The sequence below is a fragment of the Delphinus delphis genome, chromosome 2 (assembly GCF_949987515.2).
Source record: "Delphinus delphis chromosome 2, mDelDel1.2, whole genome shotgun sequence".
NCBI classification, from domain to species: domain Eukaryota; kingdom Metazoa; phylum Chordata; class Mammalia; order Artiodactyla; family Delphinidae; genus Delphinus; species Delphinus delphis.
This window is the reverse complement of record NC_082684.1, coordinates 37,242,951-37,269,598: the sequence shown is the minus strand read 5'-3', so window position 1 is coordinate 37,269,598 and position 26,648 is coordinate 37,242,951. Positions and strand designations below refer to the sequence as shown.

The 26,648-nt window shown below is 55.2% G+C and overlaps 1 protein-coding gene across 1 annotated transcript in view; it reads right to left on the bottom strand.

Annotated features, from left to right (window-relative positions):
• The window catches only part of SPTB (spectrin beta, erythrocytic), a 124,151-nt gene that overhangs the window by 3,463 nt on the left and 94,040 nt on the right, over positions 1 to 26,648 (bottom strand). Inside the window, exons 20-35 of the mRNA XM_060004400.1 lie at positions 25,036 to 25,299; positions 24,447 to 24,653; positions 23,916 to 24,005; positions 20,049 to 20,327; positions 19,342 to 19,472; positions 18,214 to 18,418; positions 17,567 to 17,941; positions 15,944 to 16,188; positions 14,713 to 14,851; positions 14,161 to 14,245; positions 13,196 to 13,392; positions 12,838 to 12,887; positions 12,273 to 12,351; positions 2,549 to 2,811; positions 343 to 516; positions 45 to 87 (exon numbers count right to left, since the gene is read on the bottom strand). Coding sequence (XP_059860383.1) covers positions 45 to 87; positions 343 to 516; positions 2,549 to 2,811; positions 12,273 to 12,351; positions 12,838 to 12,887; positions 13,196 to 13,392; positions 14,161 to 14,245; positions 14,713 to 14,851; positions 15,944 to 16,188; positions 17,567 to 17,941; positions 18,214 to 18,418; positions 19,342 to 19,472; positions 20,049 to 20,327; positions 23,916 to 24,005; positions 24,447 to 24,653; positions 25,036 to 25,299 — 2,826 coding nt within the window. The remainder of the gene's footprint in view (positions 1 to 44; positions 88 to 342; positions 517 to 2,548; positions 2,812 to 12,272; positions 12,352 to 12,837; positions 12,888 to 13,195; positions 13,393 to 14,160; positions 14,246 to 14,712; positions 14,852 to 15,943; positions 16,189 to 17,566; positions 17,942 to 18,213; positions 18,419 to 19,341; positions 19,473 to 20,048; positions 20,328 to 23,915; positions 24,006 to 24,446; positions 24,654 to 25,035; positions 25,300 to 26,648) is intronic.

The window sequence follows — 26,648 nt, the reverse complement described above, 5'->3', positions numbered from 1 at the left end:
CCCCTTTGTTGATGGGGGTCTGGGCTAGGCAGCCCTGCACTTACCTCATCCTTGCCGTGGAAAAGCCACTCGCTGCCATTGCTCAGCCTAGGAGGACAGAGGGTTTCCTGCGTGGCCACCTCTGTATCTGATCCCCCAGCCCCCCTGAGCTTTCCCATGACCAGAACCCTGTCAGGCAGCACAGCACCTTCTGAGAGAGGCAAAAATCAGGACCACCAGCCTCTCTGATTTGAAAAATCCCTGAAGGGCAGCTCAGGTCTGAAGCTGGTCCCAAAGAGTGGACCCCTGTCCAGCCACTTATTGCCAAACCAGGGAAGGGGTAGTGGACAGGCGGGGCCTCACCTCAGCTTGAAGACGTGCTTCTTCTTCTTGTAGCTGGCAGCAATCTCACAGATGGCATGTCTCAGGGCCAGGGGCTCCTCCCCATGGTAGGGCACCCCCAGGGCCAGGTTCTTGGCATCCTTGTAGAAAGTCAGCTCGCTATTCCTGAGCACACAGTACAGGTTGTTCCAGGACCTGTGAGGGTACAGAGAGGCAGGTCACCTACGGTCCTGATACGGCATCTCTATAATCAGTTCCCATAGCTTTACCATTTTTCTGAATTATACCAATTTTACCCTGATCAATAGTAATACATTTTACTGTTTAAAAAATTGCAAATAAAAATCATCTGCACGTAATTCCCCTACCAAAAGTTAACTATTGTTAACATTTGATGTATTTCCTTCTAGTCTTTTTTCTGTTCACATATATAGCTAAAATTGGATTATACTGTATATTCAATTTTATGTCCTGCTTTTAAGTTTAACACTATCATGAGTATTTCCCCATCCTCAAATATTTGAATTCTCAAATATTTCTTGAAAATAATTTTGAATAGTTATATGGTATCCTATCACATATATAAATAATCCCTTTATTGATGGACCTTTTAATACTGGAAATTTTATCCACGATTTAAATAGCAGTATGATAAACATCCTTGCCTGTAACTCTGATCTTACCTTGAGATATATTTCTAGAAGTAGAATTATTGAGTCTAAGACCAATAGTATAAACAACTTTTCAAAGCATTTCCATAGCCACCAGCATATTTGAGTCTCACTACAGAACTGTAATGTGAACAGAGCAGGGTTTTGTTTTGCTGGTAGTGATATTTTTGTTTTGTTGATGATATATGCCTGGTATACTGTACTAGCACTTTTTAAAGAAATGTATTGGTGTAAATCAAGGCTCATCTCAGCTGAAATGTTTGGTGAGAACAGCAGGCTCATGGGCTCATGTGTGGGCTCACCTGAGCTCCTTCCCTGACAAATGGGGAACATGTTGCCCTTTCACAGTAATGAGTACTGAGAAACATTAAGCTTTTCTTCCTCCTCTTCCTCCTTTCCTCCTCCCTCCCTTTTGAGGGCAGAAAAGTGGAGAACTAGCAGGGCACGTAGGGAGGAAGGACTGGAAGGTCAAAGAGAGAACCTGACCTGTACAAAGCTGGCTGCAGAGCCATTCCACAAAGCCCAGATTTCTGACACCAGCTCAGGGATCTTTCCTCTGGCCCTCACCACCTTCTCTGAGCTTGTAGCCCAAGTAAGGCAGTTGCAAAGGAGGAGCTGGTCTTGGAGTAAATGGACAAATGATTTAACCTCTCTGAGACTGTTTCTCCATCAGGAGAATGGAAACCACAATATCATAGGAGGTTTGAGAAGCTATTATCAGTCCTAACATAATGCCTGGCACACAGTAGGTACTTTATAAATGCTAGTTTCCCTTTCCCTGCAGGCTTTGCATATAAGCAATATACCTCTTCAGGTTGGCTGGGCCCCCCAGTTGATTTTTGGAATTTGAATTAACTTTGGCATGTCCCCCAGGCTAGGCTCTCTCTGTATGCTGCCAGTGGGCCCTGGGAATGTGGCTGGCTTCAACCTCTTGATGCTGCCTTGTTTCTCTGGGACCCTGGACTGCTACCTGAAGGCAGGAGCCTCCAGAGACTTTGGGTCTAGGCATCCCTGGGTAGACCACACCCAAGGACATGACTGCCTCAGGGTCAGGAACCGACACAGCCTCTGAATGAATTCCTCAGAGTCATATGGTTGCTAGGAGGGACCATAGCAACTCTTTCTCCTCTCCTATTTTATAGCTGGGGAAACTGGGGCCCAGATTGAGTAAAAAGTGGGACTTGGTCAAGGATGTGTTGTTAGTGCTAAGGCCTACCTGTTGCCCCGCCCTGGGATAATAACAGCTAGCGTTCACCGAGTTCCTGCTCTGCGCCAGGCATGGCATCTGCACTGAAGAGGCAGGCTGCCCCCGTCATCCCCATTTTACAAGTGAGAGGCTGAGCAACTAGTACCAGGTCATAGGATTTGAACTCAGGACCACAACGGAAGACAGGCTTTTCCCATCATGCCAAGCAGCCCCCAGGCTGTCCCAGAGAATGCCCAGGAGCTCTCAGACTAGAGGCAGAGGGTACCCTCGCCCACAAGCATAGCCATGTTGCTCTCAGAGTCCCTGGGAGCTGCCCACCCCTCCTACCCCACGGCCCTCCCCCACACACCTGTTGGACGCCTTCTTGTTGGGCCCCTCCAGGTCGTGCTTGCGGCCCAAGTAGCCCTCCATCTGCACGCTGTGCCCGTGGTCCACCTGGGCCGGCAGCGTTGTAGGCTCTTCACCCTCGCTCAGGGGCGTGTCCAGGACCTTAAAGAGGGGCTCTGTGGTGGGCCTCTCATCCGTGCTGGATTTCTCCTCCTGCCCTTCCTTGTGCGGCCCTGGCGGCAGTGGCGGCTGCAGGTCCTGGGGCCACTGCCTCTCTTCTTCCCCCTGCTCAGGGGCATATGGGAGGAGCACACCTTGCTGGGGGTTCAGAGCCAGGGGTGGCTACTCTCGGCAGAACTGGGAGGTCAGCAGGCCCCACCTGAGTCTGGTTCCTCTCTCCTGTGCCCTTCCTGGCCCTCCCTCAACCTGCTGTGGGTTTCCACCTGGCCTGCTTCCCTAGCCTGTGCCCATGTCTCTGGCTCCATTCTCACTCTCCCCCTCTCCAATCTAACATAGGAACAGAAGGTTCTTAGAGTGAGCTGAAGGGGCTCATCCGGGGGTTTCCGATGCTGCCCGCCTCCAGGGCCCACCCCTGCTTCAGACAGATACTCCAGCTCCTACTGAGTCATCCGTGGGGCTCTGGCAAGACTTCAAATGACGAAAGGGTTCTGCTGCTAAGACAGGACAGAAGAACATTTGTGGTAGGATGTTGTATGGGAACCCTTCTGTTACTTTCCACTTGGGTCTAAAACCCCAAAGCTAAGGGCACCAGGCCCTAAGCCTCCGCCACCACCTTCTAAAGGGAGACCCAGACCTTCCCGGGTCATGGTGCAGGGCCGTGACCTGCTCCCCAGGTCCTGCCTCCGTCATTTGGTGGGGATTTGTTGGAGTAGGGCAGTGGCTCCTAACCCTGGCTGCCTTTTACAATCACCTCGGGAGCGTTAACAAAGGATGCCGGGACCCATCCTCAGGATGCTGAGTTAACTAGCCTGGAGTGGGGTCAGCACACTGGAATTTCTTAATCAGCTTTTCATGCACTCGAATGTGCTGCAGGGGTAGAGAATCACCACCTAAGGAGTCACTGCTCCCGGGAAAGTCCGCGGCTTTTACCTCCCTGCTCCTCCCCGTAGAGGACAGGATCCTCCCAGCCCCTGCCCAAGCCAAATGAGGGGCCTCCAGTGGAGCCACGTGCTGGTATGTCAGGTGCGCATAAGAAGGGGAAGCAGACCTCTTATTCCCCAGCTGGGTACACCCTTATGCAGAGGCCTTTGTGCCACTGCATCAGGAGAGAGGGCAGGACAGATTGCGGCAGCAAGGGGCAGCCAGCCTCCCAGTGCAGCACAAGAATGCCGGCTGGGGCAAGAATGGGCGGGTCTCCTATGAGCCCAGCACCAAGGAAGGCCACCCTAGCTTGAGACATCTGGCCAGAACCCTGTCTCAAAGGCCTGACTGCTAGAGACCTTACAGCACCAGGTGGGAAGGGTCTTGTAGGCCCCAAGCAGGTGGTATCTGGACACCTGAAGGACCAAGGGCACTGACAGCCCAAGAGGACCAGAGCCAACCCAGGCAGTAAAGAGACACTGCCCCCTTTTCTACTCCCTGTCCCAACTGAAGATGGAGACCCAGGGGAGTGTTGGGGAGGAGCCAGGAAACAGCAGACCTTGTGCTCCCCATCGTGGATCCTTCAGACCTTGGGTTGAAGCCAAAATAGAGAAATGGAGAATGAGAGATATGGGCACCATACGGGACATCAGATTGAAGCTTCAAACTGAAACAGACTGGTTAGACTTTTTAACAGCTAAAAGTGACCAGGGTCTGCCTGAGCTGGCACTAAGGAATGGGAAGCGGAGGCTCAACGGAGATGTCTGAAGGCAGTGGTTGGAAGAAAGGTAAAGCTGGTCATGGCTGTATCCCATCAAATTAGGGCTGTTCAATAAACAGGTTGGGGTTCCCTAAGAACCCCCAAAGAAAGGATAATATGGCTGGAAAACTTGGAAAACACTACCCTAGTCTAACACCTTCAATCTATGAGAAAACCTGTACTCAGAGAGGTTAAGTGACTTCCCCAAGGTCACACAGCTAATAGATACCAGAGGCAATTAAGAGCATGCACTCCAGAATTGGACAGGCCTGAGTTTTTACCACATCTGTAGGGCTCTCATCTTTTCCTGTCTTAGAATCCCTTGAGAGTTGTGGCTGGGCCATGCCCATCTTTATGCATCTGGCAGTATTTATATCTTTGAGTGTCAGCAAAGAGCCAGAATTGACCACAAGGATCTGAAGGCTCTAAAGCCCTGCCTGGATCCTCCTCCAGCAGGGAGGAAGGGCAGGAGTGGCAGGGTTGGATTTGGGAGCCTGCGTTCGGGGTCCTTCTATGGACCCAGTCAGGCCAACCCTCTGACTTGGGCATAACTGTTGGGGAGGTAGTGAAGCCTTTCATCCTCTCTCTCTCCAGCTGGCTGTGCTGTTCCTCCTGGTGATGGGCCAGGCCCTCCCCACACCTGCTCTGGGGGCCTCAGGGAAGATGTGTGGCAGATGCTGGGAGGAAAACCCAGCAGACCCTCACAACCATGTTCACCCCTCTCACCCAGCCTCTTCCCTCCTGGGACTGGTTTTACTAGAGCCCTGTGTGTCCGTATTTTCTTCCTATACTTTTCATTTCCATGCTCCTTCCTTTCGGGAACTCTCCTCTGAAAATAGAGATGATTTTTCCAGGACTGCCTCCCAATTTAATCTCACCTTTCTTCTGTTTCTTCCTAATGGATGCCTGACCTATGTTCCCTGGCAGGGCCAGTCAGAGGCCACGGCCAGTGTGACCAAAAGTTAAATGGCCAGGTCATGGGTGGGCTTTGGGAAATGGGGGTTTTCCAATGTATGCAAAGATTTCTTCTGTTCTCTTGACTGTTCATGTGGAGAAAATTTAAAACACACCCTCTCCCCTCTCCCCTCTCCCCTGAAGGCCAAGGCCTGAGGAGAAGGAGTCGAGAATGAGGGTGGGAGGTGGAGGGGTCTGGTGGCAGCTGCTCCTCCCAGGCCCAGGGCTGGCAGGGCTTCTCTCTCTCCTGGGTTAGGGGAAGGGACACACAGGAGAAAGATGGGGGCGTGGTTTGGGCCCTCCTTTTATAGGCCCCAGGGGTGAATATGCTTTGCACCATCTTCTAAGAGAGCTGGGGGTTGAGGGGCAGTTCTGCTGCCCCTGGAACCATACCATGCTCTGATAGAGATTGTGCCTTGCCCGACAGGCAGAGAGATCTGTGGACAGCAGAGCACCAGAAGGGGATGCTGGCTACTCGTTGGCTGTAGGGACAGGTAGGTTCTGCCAAAAGGCCCTGGATAGCTAAGATGATCCTCCGTGATATAAGGCAGAAGGCCAGCTGCTTTAGCCCTTGGGTCATCAGGAAGATGCAGAGATTACACCTACTCTGCTGAGAGGTAACCCAGCCTAGAGCAATCACTCAGAGGAGCTGGGGGACACTGAAAAAAAGAGGATCCAGCTACTTGGAAGAAACTCTGGGCGTCAGGTTGGGGCTGCTGGAGAGTTTAGACCATAAGTGGGTGTAACAGAAGGAGGGAGAATGGCCCAGGGATGGGGCCTGGAATAAGCATGGAGCTTCTGTTCTCTGATTTGAAGGTCTGGGTGACAGATGGGTGGGTGCGCTGGCTGCTGGGATCACGATGTCAGAGGAGGGTAGGGGACAGGCAGCACTGGATGCTGGTGGGAACATCAGGGGAGGAAAGGGCACAGATAGGAGAGCCTTTTAGGATCCCACAGGATTGTAGTCAAACAGGGAGAGAGGCCTGAGCCCCTGATGGGCTGGGGATGGCCACATCAGAGTATTTGCAGAGTCTTGTAAGCTTGACATTTTAGGGTCCTGCCTTGTTAGGAAACTGACTTGGGTGGGGGGAAGCAGGCAGATGTCTCTTCCCCAGAGGAGGTTCAAGAAGATGAAGGGAAGAGGGGCAGCATGGGTACATTTCTTACCTGGACTAAAGGTGTTGAAGGTGTACTTCCAGGCCAAGCCAGCAGGTGGCGCAGGGGGACAGCACACAGACAACTAACTCCAGCTCCAGGGAGAAAAATAACCAGGGGTGCGACCACAGGGTCTTTGGGAGATTCTAGAAGATGCTCAGTGAACCCAGACACATCAACAAACAAGGAGACACAAGCGAGCTTCTCTCTAAAGGAAATGCTGGTAAGTGAGAACGAGGGCAAGAGGATGCAGCCCAGAGATTTTGACTTTAGCCGTGCAATGGTCTTACCTGCCTACCTCACAGTAAGGACTGAGCCTAGAGTGTGTATGTAGGGTGCTTCCAGGGAAGGGCACTCCAGGAAGATTGGTTTGGGAGGGTGTTGGCAATGGATGTTAGAATTCATATGGAGAATGTTTCTCTTAAGAGATGAAGGACTGCAGTGAGAAAAAAATGAAGGGAAAAATGAACACAATCACCTACTAGGTGTTCTACCCATATTCTCTTTTTCTATCCTCACACCCTTTCTGCGAGGCCAGTATCACTGCCCCTATTTTACAGATGAGGGAAACTGAGGGTCAGGGAAAATGAGTAACTAGCCCACCGTCACACAGCTAGTGAGTGGAAGTCTGAGGATGCGAATCTCTCTGGTCCCAAACCCTGTGCTCTTCCTACTAAATCCTGCTGCAAGAGAAGACGGTGGGACTATTGCTCCAGAGAAAAGAGCCTATCCGATGGGGCTCATGGTCTAAAGGGGAATGCGTCTGGCTTATGTAAGACACGTGGCTGATAGGTTGAGGCAGTGTGGTCGTGTCATGGTCACCTTGGAAAGGGCCAGAAGAGGGGCTTGAGGCCAGACAAGATCTATTGTTGAATACCTTAGGCAACCAAATAGCCCTGTGAGACGGTGGGGTGGGGGAAGCTGGCCACTTCTGCAGCCGAGAACTTTTTCCCTCCCCCAGTGTCTGAGGTCTGGGCTCTCATCCTCTGGGTGAGAAGGCTGTCAGCAGACAGGTTGGGAAGGTTGCTCAGAAGACAGTTGTTTGCAAGAGGAGAAAAAGAGATGGTTGGTTGAGTTGAGAGCAGCCAAAGAGATGAAGAGATGGGAACTTAGAGTGAACAGAGACAGATGCCTAAAGGGAGAACAGAGACGTTGTTGCTGAACAGAGGAAAGAGCATGGGAGGAGCTGAGGCTGAAGCAGCGAGGGGTCCACCGGGTTGGTGGCAGGGATGGTGAGGGGCTCTCGTGAGGAGTGGGATGGGCAGCGGAGGGGCTCAGCACTGTGTCCCAGGGGCCAGCTATCTGTCTGAGATGACCACTGGGAACCAGGGAAGACAACAGGAGGGGACACAGAGCAGAAGGCCACCACATAAAGTGACGGGGAAAGGAGAGGGGAGTGTGCAGGGTCCCCTTGGACAGGGAGGGGAGACCTGGTCCACGGCCATCCCGGGGGAGAGAACGACTCTTCCTCAGGAGCTGTCTTTGCCATTCCCACCACCAGTGTGGGCTCCCTGCCCTGGAGGCGCTGGCGGCTGCTTGATGCCTTGGTGACTCTGAGCCAGCCACTCAGAAAGTCTCAAAAGAGAAGACACTGACTCGCCCATCCAGATCTGACACCCAGCAGTCGGCAGCTTCACGCCTCATTTCTGAGATGCCTGCAATGTTAACTGAGTCCCATCCTGGGTTCATCAGTATCGCGGATGCTCTAAAACACAGATTGGAGGATGAACTTAGGAGTTGCCTTTGAGCAGCGGGACCAGGAAGATCACGTCCGACCCTAGTACAGAGAGCTGGGCGCACCGAGCGGCGGACAGATGTCCACAAAGAGCCTAGAGCCAGCTTCTCCACGGAGCCTGGGGTGCCAGGGCGCGGTGCCAGACTGTAGGCAGACACAGCCCTGCCACGCTGATTCAGGCATCCTGGGGAGACAGACACGCCCAGGTTCACGGGAAAACTGACGTTCTTTCCAGGCTGGGTCTGCTCATTATGGGCAAACACACCATTTGCCTTCACTGTAAAACGCCTGAATCAGCAGCTCAGTTCAGCCTCACAGGGGGAGTGGAGGGAGGATGGGGAAAGCTCGCTCAGGCAAGAAGAAACACAGCTGCTGCCTCCACACCCACATCCCTTCCCTCCAAGAACGTCAGAGCCAGGCCTCTGGCCGCTGATGAGAGCCCTAGGCTGCCTGCTGCTGTGGGGAGTTGCCAAGGGAGTGACAGCAGCTGGAGCCAGCCAGCCACTGGCTAAAAGGTGACCTGCTGCAACCCAGTGCCTGCTCAGCCCCAGGGCACCATCCCTCAGGTTCTCAAGTGCCGGTTATTTCCCTGAAGCCACGTCAACCTCTAAGATGCTGGAAGGAGATGCCCAGTCCTCTCGGGGAAGCCAGCTGCAGGCGGTCTTGGAAGGTCATGGGAAGAGTGACGTCTGTGAGCTGCACTTGGGTAAGAGTTTTCCCTGACAACCTGATGAAGGCCTGATAATGACAGGCACCCAGGCAGCTGCTCTCAGGAGCGGCCTCACCCCAGAATCCCTGCACCACAGAGGAATGTAGCCTTGAGGCTTGAAGGCAGACGGGGCACGACTGCCCCAAACAGGGAACCCCGAAGGCAGACTCTTTCTTGTCACAGCCCCTCGCAGCACCAATCCCTCTCGGGGTATCCCTCTCGTCGTCACAGCAGCCCCATTGGGAGAGTTCCTAGAGCAGGGCCTCCTTCCCACCCGCGGCCGGGAAGCAGGCACAGTGCCACAGAAGAGGTTCCGCAGCCGTTGGCTGGGGGCCCCTAAGCCTGGGTTGACTCGGATCCTCTGCAATCCCACTGCTTCTCCAGGAAATCAACCTCAGCATCTTAGCAATCAGCATCTCATCGCAAATGGTACACTGAGGATTCTGCGGCACTCAGAGCCTAGAAGATGAGGACCCTTAGCAGGACCCTCAAGCCCTCCCCAGAGCCGCACCCAGGATGGAGGGGGGACACACAAGGTGGAGGGTGGGGGGGTGAGAGGAAGGGGGACGGCTCAGCCCGCTGCCCGGGGACCACCTTCAGGGCACTGGCCTTGGCAGGAGCAGAGGTCCAACCCTGGCTTCCTCTCTTCCCCAAACAGGAAACACCCTGGCCCCTTGCCATCTCTTTCTCATCTCCAGCCTCACACCAGCTGGCACCTGACCACAGAACCAGGTTCCTCAGAGTTGAGAACGAGACAAAAGTGGGGAAACCCGTCTCTCCCAACTCTCCCTTTATCTAGGTGCATTGTTCACATACAGGAATGTTCTGGACTTTCTGTAATCCCACAGACAGAGCTTTATGAGGGCAGGGGGACCCAGGAGGATTAGGGGGTTTGCCTAAAATCATGCACGAAGTCTACAATTAAGGACTAGAACCCAATGTCCTGACTTCCACTCCAGGAATTTTGCCATTTGTGAAACCTTGTTTCTTCTGCTTGGCCTCATGCACTCTTTCTTACACACTTACCGTATAATGGGTTTTTTTTCTTTCTTTTTGTTTTTATTAGAACATGCTCTAATGTGGAAAGGTAAGAGGTGATAGAGGCAATGGATGTGCTTGAAGAAACGCTGAATGCGTGGAATGGTACTCCAGTCCCTGCGTGTGCGTACATGTGTGCGTGCGCACACCCGGGAAGCGGAGGACCAGGCGGGGCTGGCAGGGTGGCCACCGTGTGCTGTGCAGCAGTCTACTCAGGGATTCAGGTGCCTGGTCCACTCCCATGCAGGAAGCCGGCATGCACTAGTGATGGGTTTCACGTGAAGCCACAGCGTACGGATCTATCCCATAGGGCACCGACACCAGACCACACACAGCACGGATCTATCCTATAGAGCACCGACACCAGACCACACATGGGACAGCAGGAGAGCCACTGGACCCAGGCCTACCCCAGAGAGAAGGCTCAGCGGACAGCCGCCTTCCTGGGAGAGGCCTGAGGTTTCTGGAAAGGTTTTGAACCCTGCATGTGACCCATTCTCCTCTCTTCTCATATCAAGGACCAGTGGGGTATCCCACTCTCCCTCGGAGTCCCATGGAGCCTCGTGAAAACTCAACAAAGGGGTCGGAAAGGAGAAGCAGCAAGAACTCTGTTTCCATGAGGCCTCAGGCCTGGTGTTCATTTGATTCGCCATCCAGTTTCTTCCTGGTACCGGGCACAGGCCAGTTTCCCCATCTGGCGGGGTGGCTGGCTCTCTGGGAAGGGTCTCAAATGTGGGCTCACTCCCTCCTTCCAGAGACGCTCAGGTCCAAGCAGGTTATACTCCCCCCAAATCCAGCGACATTCAGGCGGTGGATGGAGGCGGCTCTGATGCACATGTAATTACATTGCACAGACGTACACGACACAGACAATGGATGGATCGAGCAGGTGGTCACAGAGGAACCCGTAGACCCAGGCCACCACCGTGCAGACACACAGGGACGCACAGCTGAAGCGCAGGTGGCAGGAACAGTCCCAGCCCCCGTGTCCACAGTCCATGCCAGCCCCCAGAGTTCTCTCTCCTTCCAGTGGAGGCTGTTCCTGAGAAAAAGTCCACCAGAGACTCCCACATGCGCCGATGGGATCTTCAGAGGGAAGTCCTGGGAGAGACCCACCAGTGGGAGCCCAGGAGTGCCCTCTGCTGGACATGAAGGGCTGGTGCAGCTCAGGATACCTCTGGCCGACTGGAGGTGTCAGAGGGAGCTCAGAGTGTGAGTGTGAGAGTGAGTGTGTGTGTGTGTGTGTGTCTCAGAGGGTGGGAAGGGCTGAAATATAGACCTGACGGGGACTCTGCACAGGAAATGCTCAGTGTTGTGCATTTTTCTGGGGTGGCTGGTGTACCAGAAATTTCCACCAAGAACTCCTAAAGGTTCAGGCAAGCTCACCTGGGCACCTGGAGAGGTGGTGGACATGCAGTGGCAAAGCCATGCAAGGCACATGCTGGATTCTTGCTTTCTTCTCAGTCAGCTGCTCCCAGCACATTTCCCCAAAACCTGGATCACAGCCTCCCAGACTTCCTGCATAGACCTCCTGGTTCCTATTCCAGGCCAGGTCCTGAAGCCATCTGCCAGGCCTCTGGCAGTGGGAGTGTTTGCGTCCCTCCCTCTCCTCCCCCAGGCGTCCTCTTTTTCTACAAATTGGAGGCCTGTGGCCTGGGGCTCTCCCTCACTCCTGAAGGGCTCCGTCAAGTCTGTTCTTGCCTCAGAGCTAGCTCTATCTCCAACTCCCTGACCCACGAGCCTCAGGCCAGGAAGGTGCAAAGGGGGGGGGGGCGGCTCTGCTTAGGAGGAAGGAACCTGCTAGAGGGTGGGTATGCCCACTTCACTGCCCCAAATGCCCTGGCCAGGGCAGGAAGACCAAATGGTCCGTTTGTGAGTATATTTGTGTGTGTGTGTGTGTGTGGGCGTAGAGGGGAGAGTTAAGGATGGTGTTAGAGGGAAAATGGGTAAAAGGACAGTGTATACAAAGGAATCATTCCTGCCTGTATAAACTGTTCCCCCTGATGTAGATGGTAATGTATTTATATAATAAAATTTATTAGACCAGATAAAACCAAACTAAGAGTCATGTCAGTGGGCTGGCATGTCAGTCTTTCCTTGGTTGAAGGGAGAAGGGGAATTATTCTAGGAATTAAGAAAAGCTGAGTAAACAAGGAAGACTGACTGGAGGAGTCTGGGGGGCAGGGGCAGTGTGTGCCCATCCTGGCCTCCTGCCCCAGCTGGGCCTAGTCGGGATGAGGGGGCTCGGGCAGCAACGACTCCCAGGAACTAGACAGATGGGACAGGGAACTGACCGGGGACGTTCGCTCGGTGGCTGCGCGGTGGGGACCTCGGGGAGCCTCCCCTGCTGTCTCGCCTTCCTCTTCTTGAGGCCTATGGAAGACAGAGTCCCGCTTTAGAAACAAACGCCTCTCAGAGGCCAGAGACTACCTCCAAGGCCTGGCTTCCCACTCCGTCCCCAGAGAACACAAGCCAAGTCAGCAGCCTGGCAGACACTTAGCAAGGAGCTGCTCAACCTGCCTCCGCCTGAAAGGTTAGGCAGATGCTTCAGAAATGCCACGGCTCCGTGCAGCACGGCCTCTGGGACACATGTTCAGCCGGTTCCCAGAGCAGGGGGGCAAGGGTGCAGCAGCCACTGCTCTCCACCCATTTCCTTCCTGCACGAGGCCTTCAGGCCACCCAGGACTGGGAGAGAATGAAAGCTCTTCTCTGTCTTTAAGCTCCAGACACTCTATTTCCCTGACTAGTGGCCCAGGTGTGAGAGGTCACAGGTGGTTTGTCAAGGCATCAGGGGGCGGTTTCTGATTAGAAGGACCCTTCCCCTCTCCTCCTCCACCCCTCTCCGCAGAGGGCACTCACCCAGTCTCCTCGTCAGTTCTCTCCGGGGTCTGGTGTTCTTTGAGCTCAAGCTAGGGGAGGCAAAGGCCGGGGGTGGGTGTCGGGTCAGAGAAGCCACAGAGGGGAGCCTGCTCTCAGACAACCTTCCTCCAAAGAGGCTCCCGATACCCGACGCACCTGGTGTTCCTTCCTTTTGGAATGAGCCCCTTTTGTCTTTGGGGTTCAAAAGTCAGCACTTTCTCCCTCTCCTATTTCCTTCCCACTCTCCCGTCTTGCCCAGCCTTTACACTGTCCGCAGGTCCCCAGTGACCGCCGAAGACTTCTTGACTTGAGGACCCCCCAGGCGTGGCTGCCCACCGCCCCGAGCCTCCCGGCTCACCGTGGTGGGCTTCTCCAGGGCGGCGAAGCGCTCTGCCCAGCCTGCCGTGGATTTCTCAAAAGCCTCGTGCCTCTTGATGAGCTTCTCCACGCTGTCCACCGTGTGTCCAAAGTCCCGGCTGGCCAGGTAGGGCTCCTGGGCGATCAGCCATGCTTCAGCCACCGAGGCGTCCCGAGAGAACTGGCACACTTCCAGCCCTGCCACGGACAACACAGCCCAGGGGTCTGTTAGCACCCGGCGGTCCGATCCTGCCGGGACCCCGGGGCCCCTCACGGACATGCGGAGCTGGTGGGCAGGCCGAGGCCCACACAGGTGTCCCTGAACCGCGTGGACACCCTGCTCAGTGGCGACCTGCTGCCCGAGGCTGCTCCATCCCCGTGCGGGGCCCCTACCTCATCTCCACCGATAGCGATATTTGAAAAACACATGAATTAGAACAAACTCTAAAACAAAATGGTTTTGACATCGCCCTTTGAGAACAGTCTTGAGTGTTCCCTTCCCGGCCCCTGGCTGTCTCACACAGTCGCAGCCACGGGAGAGTCCAGGTCTTTGTGGCTTGCGGCTCCTACCTGGGTGGTGGAATTTCCCTACCTCTCCTGTTTCCAGCTGCGGAGAACAGAGTTCTTTCTGTGCCCCACATGCCTCAGATCAAACCTTTGGGATGCGCTAGAGCCTTACGCTGACCCCTGGAGAGGCCACAGCTCTACGGGGACACCGGCCAAGCAGGAGGCGGGGGACAGGTGGGGCAGAGGGTGGACAGGGAACAGGTGCTGGCTGGTCAAGGGCAGGCTTCCAGCGGCGTGTCTGTTGGGTCTTCTTCCCCAAGGCCCTTGGCCCTGAACTTTGCTGATGAGTGGTGCTGTGGCGGCTCTTCTCCAGCAGGGGGGGAAATCCACCGCGTTGTGCCATGGCCCCTCCCCCCCGGCCCGCCCCCCCAGGTTCCCTGGCTCCCAGGCTGCACTCACACATGTGGAGCTGCTCCTGGCGGGCCTTCCACTTCTCCTTCATCTCCTTCCTCCTGGACACCACCTGCTGCAGTTTCTCCCTGATCTGCGGGGAGGAAGGGAAGATGGCTCAGGCTTTGGTAACCCTTCCCCCTGTCCGAGGTGGTGTGCGGAGGGGCCCTGCACAGCCTGCTGGGCTTTGTCCCACCGACCTGGCTTCAAGTCTTGGCCCTGCCACTTGCCAGCTGTGCAGCCTTGGGTAAATTACTTAACCTCTCTGAGGTTACCATGGGCCTCACCCAGGAAGTGGGTGTCACCAAGACCAAAGCATACACATATGTGAGGGTTAGTTGGGTTATGAGCCCACTCTCCCTACAGAGTAGCGGCCAGTTCCTCGAATAGGTTTGGTGGAGCTATAAGCCCCGGGCCTACACACAGCCCCAGTCCCCCCCGCAAGAAAGCCTCCTCAGAGAAACCACAGCCCATGGGTTCCCTCCCAGGAAGCTGTCTGGCCCAGCAGGAGCGGAGGGAAGGACAGGGAGGGCCTGTCTCTGTCCCGCCTTCCCCTCACACCTCATCCGAGGCTTGGTGTTGCCGCTGCAGCAGGGACTCGCCGAGCTCCAGGCAGGCGCTGAAGTTCTTGCTTCGGGTTTCCATCTCCGCCAGAATGCCCTTGTGATACTTCATGAGCAGTTCCACCGAGGAGACGTCCCTGCGGGGGCGGGTGTTTGGTGAAAAAGGAAACTCTGGGTGACTCTGGCCCATCTGACACCAAGTCCCGATCAGAGGGGGACCCCTACCTGCCCGGGAGTCTGACTCTCTCTCTCTGGACAGCCAGGAAGTCCTCTGCCAGCTGCCCAGCCCCAGCAGGAACACTGATGCCCTAGTGTCCTCCCTTGCTCAGTGGTCAGGACATGGACGGGGGTGCAGTGACCATAAAAAAAGCCCAGGAATGTTAAATTTGCCAATAAAAAGGAATGAGGTACTGATACGTGGATGAACCTTGGAAAGATTGTGGTAAGTGAAAGAAACCAGTCACAAAGGACCACATATTATATGATCCACTCATGTGAGAAGTCTACAACAGGCAAATTAGAGACAGAAAGCAGATTAGTGTTGCCAGAGGAGCGGGGTGTGATGACTGCTAAGGGGTACAGAGTTTCTTTTTGGGGTGATGAAAATGTTCTAGACATGCTGTGGTGACGGCTGTACAACTGTGACTATGCGAAACATTGAATGGTACATTTTAAATGGCTGAATTGTATGGTATGTGGATTATAGCTCAATAATGATGTTAAATATAAAAGCTTGACCACCGGGACAGGCACCCTAGGGGCAGAGGGACAGAGGTGGGCACAAAGCGTGTAGAGAGCTCTGATCCCGGCCGACTGCCCACGTGCCTGCCCCCACCTCTCACGCGCAATGAGCTCCTTTCCTGAGTTTTAGGGAAATGGCCCCCATATGCCCGTGCTGGGGGGAAGAGCAGGACCACTTCTGGACCTGCCCAGCTCTGAATGTGTAAACTGACAACCACGGCCCCTGCGCCCACCGTAGAATCTGAACGACAGATGTCTTTCTCGGCACTCTCAGGATTCCCTTTACTCTGGAATAGTCGGTTCTCCTGGTGGCAGCTGAGCCACTCAGATTCTCCCTGGATGCAGCCTCAGGTGCCCCTTGGGGATTCTTGCGCACCCACAGTCCAGGACGTCCCTCCGGGGCAGACTCTCGGAGCAGCGCCCTGCTCTGCCAGCCTCTGGGACCAAGTGGGCCGGGAGCGGGGCTGCCTTGAGGACGCTGCCCTCACCTGGGCTTCTCCTGGGTCTCGATCTGCCGGATGATGCTGTCCATCCAGGAGAGGAGGTCTCGGACCATGCTGAAGAAGCGGAATTTGTCCGCGGTGTCCACCAGCTGGGTGCGGCGCCCCGCGCAGGCATCGAGCAGCGCCTGCCATGCAGCAGACACCTCCTGTTCCTTGTTCTGGATGGTGTCTGCCTTCTCTCCAGCGTACGCTGTCTGCAGGCGGGTGGCCACGTCCTGGAACTGCTGTACCTGTGATGGGGCAAAACTGAACATTGTTTTCCAGGCAGACACGACTTGGGCCTGGGATGGGCGAGGGCGTCTGCCTCCTCCCAGTCTCCCTCCCGAGGACAGTGCTGGAAGCAGGATCCACCCACTGGCTGCTGGAGAGAAGGCTCCTTGCTTTGGCACCCCTGCTGACCCAAAGCATCCCTTGGGCTCTGATGAGGATTGGGGAGTGAGAGGGGCTCTGTGCCCTTTGGCGTGTGACTGTGAGAGTGATTATGTGCCAGGCGCTGCTCTACACACGTTCTGTCACTCTCTTCATCTTTACAACAACACCGTCAAAGAGGTACTATTATTATCCCTGTTTTTGAGATGAGGAAACTGAGGCACAGGGAGGCTAAGTGACTGGCCCGAGGTCACTCACGCTCAGAGAGGGTGCAACTGGGATTGGAGGCGTGCTCTCAACTCGCTGTTCCTAACCATTCTGCATGGTACCATCCCGTTTGAGGCCGGCCCCAGGGCAGTGAAGCCTCATTCCTGAGACCTCACTGGGGCTGTACCTGCCACAGGGGCTCCAGTAACCCCAAAGCACCTCCAGCTGGAGGACAGATCTTGAGGCTGTCCCCTTCTTGGTGAACCAGGGGCCCAACCTACTTTGGTGTTCTTTCCCAAAACCCTGCTGGGTCGGTGCAGGACTGCACAGCTGGCCCAGCTCTCCCTGCTCCACTGGAGGCCCAGTGAGTCCCCACAGCTGAGCCCCTTGCCCTCAACCTATCCATCATGCTGAACTCTGCAGAACCCTAGGGGCCTGTGGAGGTACCTCAGGGGGCAACCCATGATGAGAGGAGGGAGTCTAGGCTGGTCTTGGCCCCCCCTCCAGCTCCCATGGGGAAAGGCTGAACAGCTCAGTGGCTAAGGGTGTGGAGTCTATAGCCAGACTGCCAGGAGCTGAATTCTGGCTCCACTGCTTAGCTGCATGTTTCTGGACAACTTAGTTACCCTTCTGTGCCTGCTTTCCTCATCTAGAAAAGGCAGATAACATTATTCCCTTCCTCAGAGGGAGGCTGAGGATTCACTGACCACGTATATTGCTTAGAACAGTACCTGGTACTAGAAAAGTGCTACATGTATGTTCACTAACGATACTGTAACACTTTGACAACCAGAGAAATTGCATTTGAAGGTATTTTTGCATCGGGTTTTGGGAAAGGTTCAGTTTAAAGAACTAGTTCTGACGCTAAAGAGCATCTGAAAGCCTCTGCTTCCTGTCCGGAGCTGTTGCTTCTCCAAGGAGATGCCTGTTCGAGAAGTCTCCCCTCTAGAAGCCAGGAGAGGACCTGACACTGCGCCCCAGGGACGCCAGGCATGGGGAAGGCGTGGAGGGACGGCCAGGGATGAGAGGCACCTGCACTCCCAGCAGGTGGAGCTCCCGCTCGAAGGCTGTGTGCACGCGATGGAAGGACTCGGCGGTGCTGGCATCCAGCCCCACATCCTCAGGCAGCTCGCGGTGCTTCTCGTCAATGAGGCCCAGGATCTCGGCGCCAGTGTAGAAGTAGCGCTGCAGGTCGTAGGAGGCGGCCAGCAGCTGCATGCGCGTGTCAATGAGCTCCAGCAGGTCCGCCCACATCTCGTTCAGCCCGTCCTTCCACTCGGCGATGGTGGCCGCCTCCGCGTGGCCCACGTCGATGAGCCGCTCAATGATGGCATTCACGTTGTCCACCCGCTCCTGTCCAGCCGCCCCGGTCTCCCGGGCAAAGTCCCGGAACTTGTCCCGGAGCAGCTGGACGGGGGTAGACAGAAAAGCGGTTACCGGTTACCAGGGCTCAGGGGTGTGGTGGTGTCATCACACTAGCTGTCGACTCTCCCAGCGGCACCTGCCACTGCCCGGAGCTGGGCTCTCATGTCTTCCCCAGGGCACCTGAGCTCGCACCGGGGGAGCCCGCATCGCTGCGGCACTTTGCACCTGGCGGGTGTGTGTATGTGTCTGCACGACAGCTCCTAGGTCTACTGCACTAGAGGGAGACAAAGCAAGCGGTGGCCATGGGTACTCACAGTCACGTGGTCAAAGTCTTGCCCCATTTCTGGGGAGGAGGCCACCAGCTCCTTCTCCGTGATCCACTGCTCCAGGTCTTCCACCTCCCGCTTCAGCTGGAACAGGTGGTACATGTTCTCCAGCTTCCGCCTGCGCTCCTCTGCCATGTCCTTCAGCCCCGCGTACTGCTTGTCCACCTGCCCTTGAAGTCTGATGATCTGTTCCCTGGAATTCAAAACAAGAAAGCCCTCAGAGACGGCAACAGAGAACCTAGAGCAGCCAGATCAGGAGCCAGCCTCCTCCTCCCCAGGCCCGAGGCGGGGACGAGTGGCGGAGCACAGCTTCAGAGAAACAGCAGAGCGGCTTTGCACGGGGAAGAGTTGGGGAGAGAAGGAACCACCCCTTAGACCACGATGCTTCAGGGGATAGTGAAATGTGTTCCCCTAGAGGGGGTGCCTCCCACCCCTACCCCTGACTCTGGGAAGCTCAGAGAGACACGTGCAAATGGAGAACTCTTCCGCTATTCTTCCAGGGAGGCTGAGGCGTGGGCTGGCTGAGCCTGGCTCCGCCAGCAGCAGACCCTGCTCAGCTCTTCCGGGAGGGGCATGCCATACCAGGGGCTCGATCCCTGGGGCTTGGGAGATGCTGAGGCAGCTGCTGTGGGTGCCCTGAAGGTGACTGAGGACAGGGCCGTGACTGGGGGTGGCCCGAGGTGTCTGGCCCAGTGGGCTCCCATTTATGCAGAACCCACACAACTGAACAGTGTAGATGGGTGTATAATGATCTCGCTGAGACACTGTGAGATCCTGAGGTACCTCCTGGACCACAAAAAGAAAAGCAAATTTAGGCTAAGCTGAAAGATGCTGAAGACGAACTCCTGAAAAGACTGGAGCTCTCTGTTCACCAAGAGGGTAGTTTCGCTGTTCCATTTCCTCAAATCTCTTTGCAAACCAGGCCTCAGTCAGCCCTGCGTGAAGTTACACAAAACCACAACATAACAGGGAACTGGGCCAATGAGCAGGCCAGAAGGCAGTTTTCTCAAACCCACAGTTTTCGGGAAAACTGTTCCTGTTCTCCGCCTTGGACCTGAAGGGATCCTGGCTGGCGGGGCCCCTGGCCTGACGCCCGGGATCTGGAGGCACACGCACCCCTCGGGGTGGCCTGAAGACAGCAGGCTCTGGGCCCGGCCGGCCAGCTGCTTGATGCTCCTCCCGTACTCCTCTACTGTGCGCTGCTGCCGCAAGTGCCGCTTCAACATCACGATGGCGCCCTCTTCATCCTAGGAGGCAGCGGACCGTCAGGGCACGCGCTCACCTGGCCCAGCTTACAGCCCTGCTCCTGGAGGTGCCCGAGATGGGGGAGGGCCAGGCTCGCGGGACACCCATAGGAGAACTGCCCACGGTCCCCTCCCCTCTCCTCCCGTTGCCCGGCAACACCCACACCCTACCTTCCATTCGTCACCCTCAATTCTCGTCTGACATCCACCCTTCCCGGCCCAGATCCAACCTCTGTCCCCATGGAAACTTCCTGTATCACCCCAGCTTTTAGAGACCCCCCTCACCTCTCACCCACTCCCGCAGCAGTTCATCTGCACAGAATCCATGGCACAAAAAAGGTGAAGAACCCTTGGGTTAGAGCAAATCTAATTGGCAAACAGGGCGCCCGGCTGTAGTACGTTTACTGTATGTTCTTGAGAGGAGGGGCGTCCTGAGAAGCAGGGTAACTCGTACACCCTCTCCCTGCCCTCACTCCTCACACACCTGGCCTTACAGGTTCCCCACTGACTGCCCACCTCCACCCAGCTCTTCCTCTGGGCTGGTCTTGACACCCAGCCTGGCACCCTTCCCGAGCCGACCTGGGGTGTCTCGTCAGAGAAGACGTAGAACTCCTGCTCACTGATCCAGGCCTCGGCCTCGCCCGCGTCCAGGTAGTACTGCTGGGCCTCGCTGGCGTCCCGCAGGCGCTGCAGCCGCCTGGCTGCCGTCTCCCGCAGTGTGTCCCACGAGACCTGCAGTTGCCCCAGGCACTCCTCCACGTCTCGGCAGTCGATCTCGGCCGCGGCCACCAGCTGCTGCCCCCTGTGCAGCACGTCCTCCACCCGCGGCGCGTGGCCCAGGATCTCGTTCTGTAGCGTCTGCGGCCAGAGGGGAAGGGCTCAGGGGCTGGTCTTCCCACCGTGCAGGGCAGCCCAGGGTCACACCCTGGCACCTCTCGCCCTGAACCCCTTGGGGAAGCTTGAGCGGAGCAGATGTGGCCATAAAGACTGCTAGTGACCAGGTGCCCAGCACGGTGCTGGGCCTGCCACCTCATTCTCCTCTGGCCCCCCCCCCCATGAACTTCTGAGGTTAGCACGGGACACCAGCGCACAGCAGTTAGGTGACTGGACAGCCAGTGCCAGAGTGGGATTTGAACATGGCTCTCTCGCAGCCACACGTGCCCTTGAGGGCTCCCTACACCTCCTGTCTCAGCAGAGCTTGACTTCTCAGCTGTATGTGGTGGAGGAGAGGAAAACGATACTTAAATGGCCTTTTGAGATCTGATTTTAGCAGCTTTTTTACGCTGTATAAAACAATAGTTGACAGTTGCCCCTTGGTCAGAGTTTAGGATTTCGTTTTGTTTTCCCGGTTCAGTATTTCCTGCCTTTGGTCACCAAGACGGCATTTCTTCCCACTCTGGTGATGGGTCACCTTTATCTTCAGGGGGCCGTGACATGTCGTCACTCGCTTTCTGGGTCCTAGAGGCCCCAGCCCGGCTGCTCCTTGCACGTGGGCTTTTGGCTCCTTAGCCCCCATCTCCTCCCTTTTTACAATTTCCCATGGCCTTGAAAACTGTCTAGAGGGCGGCGGGTAAGAGAAGAACACACAGGCTGTGCTATGACTGTCAGCATTTAAAACACATAGAACTAGCAATACCCACAAGTCACCTAACTTGCTGAAATGCATCTTTACACCTGATGCTCAGAATCTCGATTCTGACAATTTCCCGTGGTCTCTGCGATTGTAGTCAAATGACCCGTGATGTCAGCTCCGCTTGCCTCTTTACTTTCCCTGAGATCTTATATCCTACAAAGGTATTTCTTTCTCTCCTTTTAAGCAATTCCTTTCTAGGCTCCTGTGCAGTATGCTTACTTAGAACATCTTCTTCCCTGACTTCATTCATTCAACCCACAGTTATTATTTCTGATGTATCAGGCCCTGTTCTAGGGACAATATGGGAACAAGATAAACAAAACCCCTGCCCTCATAAAGCTTACACTCTAGAAGAGGAAATGATAAGCATGTAAATAAATGAATGAATGCATATAACAGGTACCACGAGGAACAGACACCACTGAGATGAGGACTGTCTTCAAAGGTGTGGTGGTGGCCTCTTTAACTGGGAGAGTCAGGAAGGGTTTTCTGTGCAGATGACATCTGAGTAAGACATGAATGATGAGGAGAGGGCAACCCCACAAAGATCTGGGGGATGAGTGTTGCTGGCAGGAGGGAAGAGCAAGTGCCAAGAAAGTCCCTGGGGTGGAAGCAAGCCTGGACGGTCCAAAGGGTCAGGCAAGCTAGAATACTGTGAAGGAGGGCGAAAGTGATAAGGGAGGAGATTCGGGAGGAGGCAGGGGCCAGACCAGGCAGGACACTGCTTTTTAACCCTGGTTGCAGGTTGAATCATCGGGGAAAACAGACACAGCCAGGGTCCCATCCCCAGAGGTCCTTATTAATTGATCTGAGGTGGGACCTGGGTACTCGTGTGCTTTTAGGTTCCCCCAGGTGATTCTAATGTGCATCCAGAGTTGAGAACCCCTCGTGCGGCACCTTGCAGGTTCTGTTCTAGTTGCAATGACAGCCATTAAAGTGGTGGTTCTCAAAGTGGGGTTCCAGGCCAGCAGCAGCAGCATCGCCTAGGATCTTGATAGAAGTGCAAATTATCAGGCTCTGCTCCCAGAGTCTGATGCAGTAAATCTAGGGTGGAGCCTGGTCAACTGTGTTTTAACAAGCCCTCCGGGTGAGCCTGATACACACTGACCACTGCAGTAGAAGAAATGATAAAATGGGATTTCGGCTTTAGCAAGGCTAGCCTGAAATAGTCTTTACTGGGGCAGCCATGCTCTCCCACGAGATTATCTTTCCCTTCTTGTTAAGGGGAACCCCATATTAGTCTTGCCCTTCTCCTGAAATAGCAACCTTCAGCCAGGGGAGTTGAAAATCATTGGCAATAACACTCATTGAGGCTGAAGTCTTGAGTACTGGAAGGACTAGAGTTGGCCCAATTTATAGTTGAGGAAACTGAGGCCCCGAGAATAGTCTTCTACCAGTCTTCCCCACTTTCACTGGAGGGTGTGATGTTAGCAGAAGCCCCGCCTCCACCACCTTCTAATTCAGGTCCCTACGTGTTGCCACCGGAACCTCTGGGATTTGATCATGCCAACTAGAAGCAAAGTGTTCGAGGGAGCTTTTAAGGAACGTCTTTGAATATAATTCATTCAGGCCTTTGCACAGTTGCTGGGTTCTGTGAGCAGATGTTGGCTGCTGATATCTGGGGGGAAGGACGTACTGTCTGCCATGACCTTCCTTCCCCAATGAGCTGCAGTACCGACTGGCACTCTGGGACACACTGCTCTTCTCTGGGATAAGTTCCTAGACACTCCTTGCTCAAGGTTGCGGCTGCCGCCACTTCCTGAAGCAGAGAGCAGACCAGGCAGGAGGGACTCTCTGCCCAAGAGCAGGGGTACGGCCAGCCCCTGGCTAGACCACATGGCCTGACCATGACCCCATGCAGCTGGCCTTCCTGGAGGACGCAGGCTTCCCCTGCAGCCCTGACACAGAGGAAGTGCATCTGCTCACTTCCAGGATTCTGACCAGGGCTGCAGAGATTCCCAATCCAGCCTGGGAGAGCAGAACAGCCAACGGATGTTTCCTCCAATGGCTCAGAGTCCAAGTTTAGCAGCTTCCTCGTGGCGTTGCAGCCCCACAAGTATGCTCATGTGTCTAGAGAACAGGGGCCTACTTACCCTGAGGAGACTCAATAGGCCAAGCTTAGCCCTGGAAGAGGGACAAGGCAGTGATGGGAGAGACGCCAGGAGCTAAGAGCCTCCTCTCAGGGAGGTCACGGAATACAGAAGCTGTAAAGGACATGAAACCCCAGGCCAGGGCCTCCAGGTCCTGCACACACCTGTGCCCTAATGGGTCTGAATGGCCCCCAAATCCCAAAGCACCTGGACCCCCCGGCCCCATTCACCTCCACCCCACTCTGTGGTCCTCCCAGAATTCTCTCTGCCATCATCAGAGCTGCTCCTTCGGCTATGAGAATACAAACACAGACTGGGGACCCTGTAGCTATCAACAACAACAATAACCTGGGGCTTCCCTGGTGGTGCAGTGGTTAAGAATCCGCCTGCCAATGCAGGGGACACGGGTTCGAGCCCTGGTCCGGGAAGATCCCACATGCCGTGGAGCAACTAAGCCCATGTGCCACAACTACTGAAGCCTGCACGCCTAGAGCCCGTGCTCCACAAGAGAAGCCACCGCAATGAGTAGCCCCCGCTCGCCGCAACTAGAGAAAGCCCGCGCACAGCAACGAAGACCCAACACCGCCAAAAATAAGTAAATAAAATAAATAAACTTTTTAAAAAACAACAATAATCTGTTATGTGCTGCTGGGGACCTTGTGCAGATCAGGGCTGGGGCTTCCTCTGTGGGGCAGGTGGGACTGACGAGGTGGCAGGACTCACCTGGTTCTTCTTCATGAACAGCTGCACAGTTTGCAGGTTCGTGCCATGATCGGTCGACTGGGCCAGAGGCAGCCTCTCCTCCACCCAGAGCTGCGGAGACCAGAAGGCGGGGGACAGCTGACGACAATCACAGCCACCCTTTCCCCATCACTCACCGCGGGCCAGACAGAGCTCTGCTTACTGTGTCTCCCCAGCTCTTCCCAACACCCCATCAGGGTTTTGTAAAATGGGGGCATTTTGCTATTTTGAACTGAGGTTCCAAATAACTTGCTCCTGGTCACTTGGAGGGAAGGCAATGTAGCTGGATCTTGAACCCAGGTCTGCCTGGCCCCCAAGTCCACGAGCGAGCTACCATTCAAAAGGCACTGGCTTACACTGACGTTTCATGTAGTCATCACAACCACCCTCTGAGACAAGGCGGTGAGATGACCAGACGTCTGCTACCAAGAACTGCCCCGGGCAGCCGCCAGCTATCCCGGTGACAGCTGCTGGCTCAGCCGCTGGGGGAGGGGGGAGCTGCGGCCCACCCACCGTCTCATCCTCTAAGTCCCGGCTGATCTGCAGCCTGGCTCTGGATGATTCCAGCTGCTTCTTCCTCCTCCCCAAGGGCTCCAGAAGGTCCAGGAACCGCTTCTCGATGCTCAAGTCTTCATGCTCCGCCTCCTCTCCCAGCGAGGGCATCTGGGCAAACAGCTCCTCCAGTTCCACCTTCCGCACGTTCACTTGGTCCTCCACACGCTGGGACACAAGGGGACAGCGTCGGCACCAGCCCTGGCACCTGGGCAGCCCCTCGTCCACTTCATCGTGCAAATCCCACCCATCCTCAAAGGCCTGGTTTGAGCTCAGCCTCCCCTAAGAAGTCTCCTTGGATTGCCCCCACCTCATCTTCTGCCCCTCTGAGCGTCTGTCCTATACTTCTCACGCACACTTTTATTACCCCGTCTGGATCCCTCCCTGTCTTACCCATTGCAAAAGGGTAGGAGCTGGGCTGTGAACCAGGAGACCTGATAAAAAAGCCAGCCCAGCTAAGGGCACAGGAGGGTACTCTCTTTCAGGTTGCAGATTTGCTTCCAAGACCCCCTCCATTCCAACACCCTCAGTCTACAACCTGCTCACTTGCCTTCAGCTTAGCCAGCATCCTGTTGACGCTGGTCAGGTCCTTGCCCAGGTCGTCCGACCGTAGCTGGTCCTCCATGGCCTTGATCCACTTGTTGAGGTCGGCCTGGGTCTGTGAGCGCAGGTCAGAGCTCCTGGCGGCTGAGAGGTGCTGGGTCGTCTCCTGTGTGGTGGCCTGAAGCTCATCCCAGAGCCGGTGCAAGGCTTCCAGCCTCTGGGACACCAGGTCCGCAAACTGGGGCTTCTCCTCCATCAGCTGCTTTCCTTCCTGTGTGGGGAAGCAGGAGAGTTCACCCTCTGACCTTGGAGAGCCGCCTTGTTCCAGGTGGTTGCAAAGGGCTAACCGAGGGGAGGCCAGTGAGGCAAAGGATCTGCCTAGAACTCAGGTGAGGCTCGGCTGAGAGACTCTGCACCCCCAGAGTTATTTGCAGTTATTTGAAGTAGAAGTTATTTGCAGTAGAAGTAGAAGGTGGGACAGGGAGAGCGTGTCTGGGGCAAATGACTCAGGGAGACTGTAGCATAGGGAGCTGCAGACAAGAACCAGCTAGTACTAAAATTTTTTTTAGTTATTTAAAAAAAAAAAAGATTCAAGATCCACCCAGGTACAACCACCACGGAAACCTCCCTGTGAGTTTGTTTGTTTGTTTATCGTGCCGCGCAGCTTGCGGGATCTTAGCTCCTAGACCAGGGATTGACCCTGGGCCCTCAGCAGTGAAAGGGCAGAGTCCTAACCACTGGACTACCAGGGAATGCCTTTACCCTCTCTTAATTGTCTTGCCAGAATCTGTGCACTGACCTTCAGTGGTATCTTTTAGTTGCTGAGTTTGCCTTGTCTGGTTTTCACCCACATAAATGTATCTTTTTCGGAAGGTTACAGATGATTTGGGCCTAGGAATACATACTTGCTAGTAATAGATAATATTTATTGAGTGCCTAATAATTGCCAAGTAATACTCTAAGTGCTTTAATGCTCACAACTCCCTCGGGTGGGTACCGTTATTATCCTCATTTTACAGATGAAGAAACTGAGGCGCAGGGAGGTTGAGAAGTCAGACAGCCTGGCTCGGAGCCTGCACCCTTAGCCACGATGGACACAGCCTTGTGTGGCCCTAGGCCCGCTTTTTCCAGATAGCCACAGCAGGGAGGGGCAGAGGTACCTCCCTTCCTATTCCCAGATCTAACTCCGGCCACATTCTGACTTGGGCCCCTGGGCAAGCTTGTTACAGGGGGGACCCTTGGTACGAATGACCACTCCCTGGTGGTTTGCCCATCCAAACAGTGAGGGTCAGTAGTCCCTGGCCCATTCTGCTCATCTCACATATTCCCCTGCCCCTGGGCAGGACAGCGCGGGGCCCTGGTGTGGATGATGGAAGGCAGACAGAGGTTACTGCCCTCCCAGCACTGAAAGCTGAGGCTCTGACTCTGTGTCCTCAGTGTCCTGGACTGTCCCCAGACTCAGGTGACCCAGAGGAGGCACCCATTCTGACCGGGTTTTATAAGACTGGCCGTATCAGGAGCTCTGAAGGTCTAACTACTACTTGGAGAAGTTTTTCACGCTCAGGTTCTACACCGTCCAGCAAGCTGCGGGCCAGTGTCCATACCCTGTGTGAAGCGCTG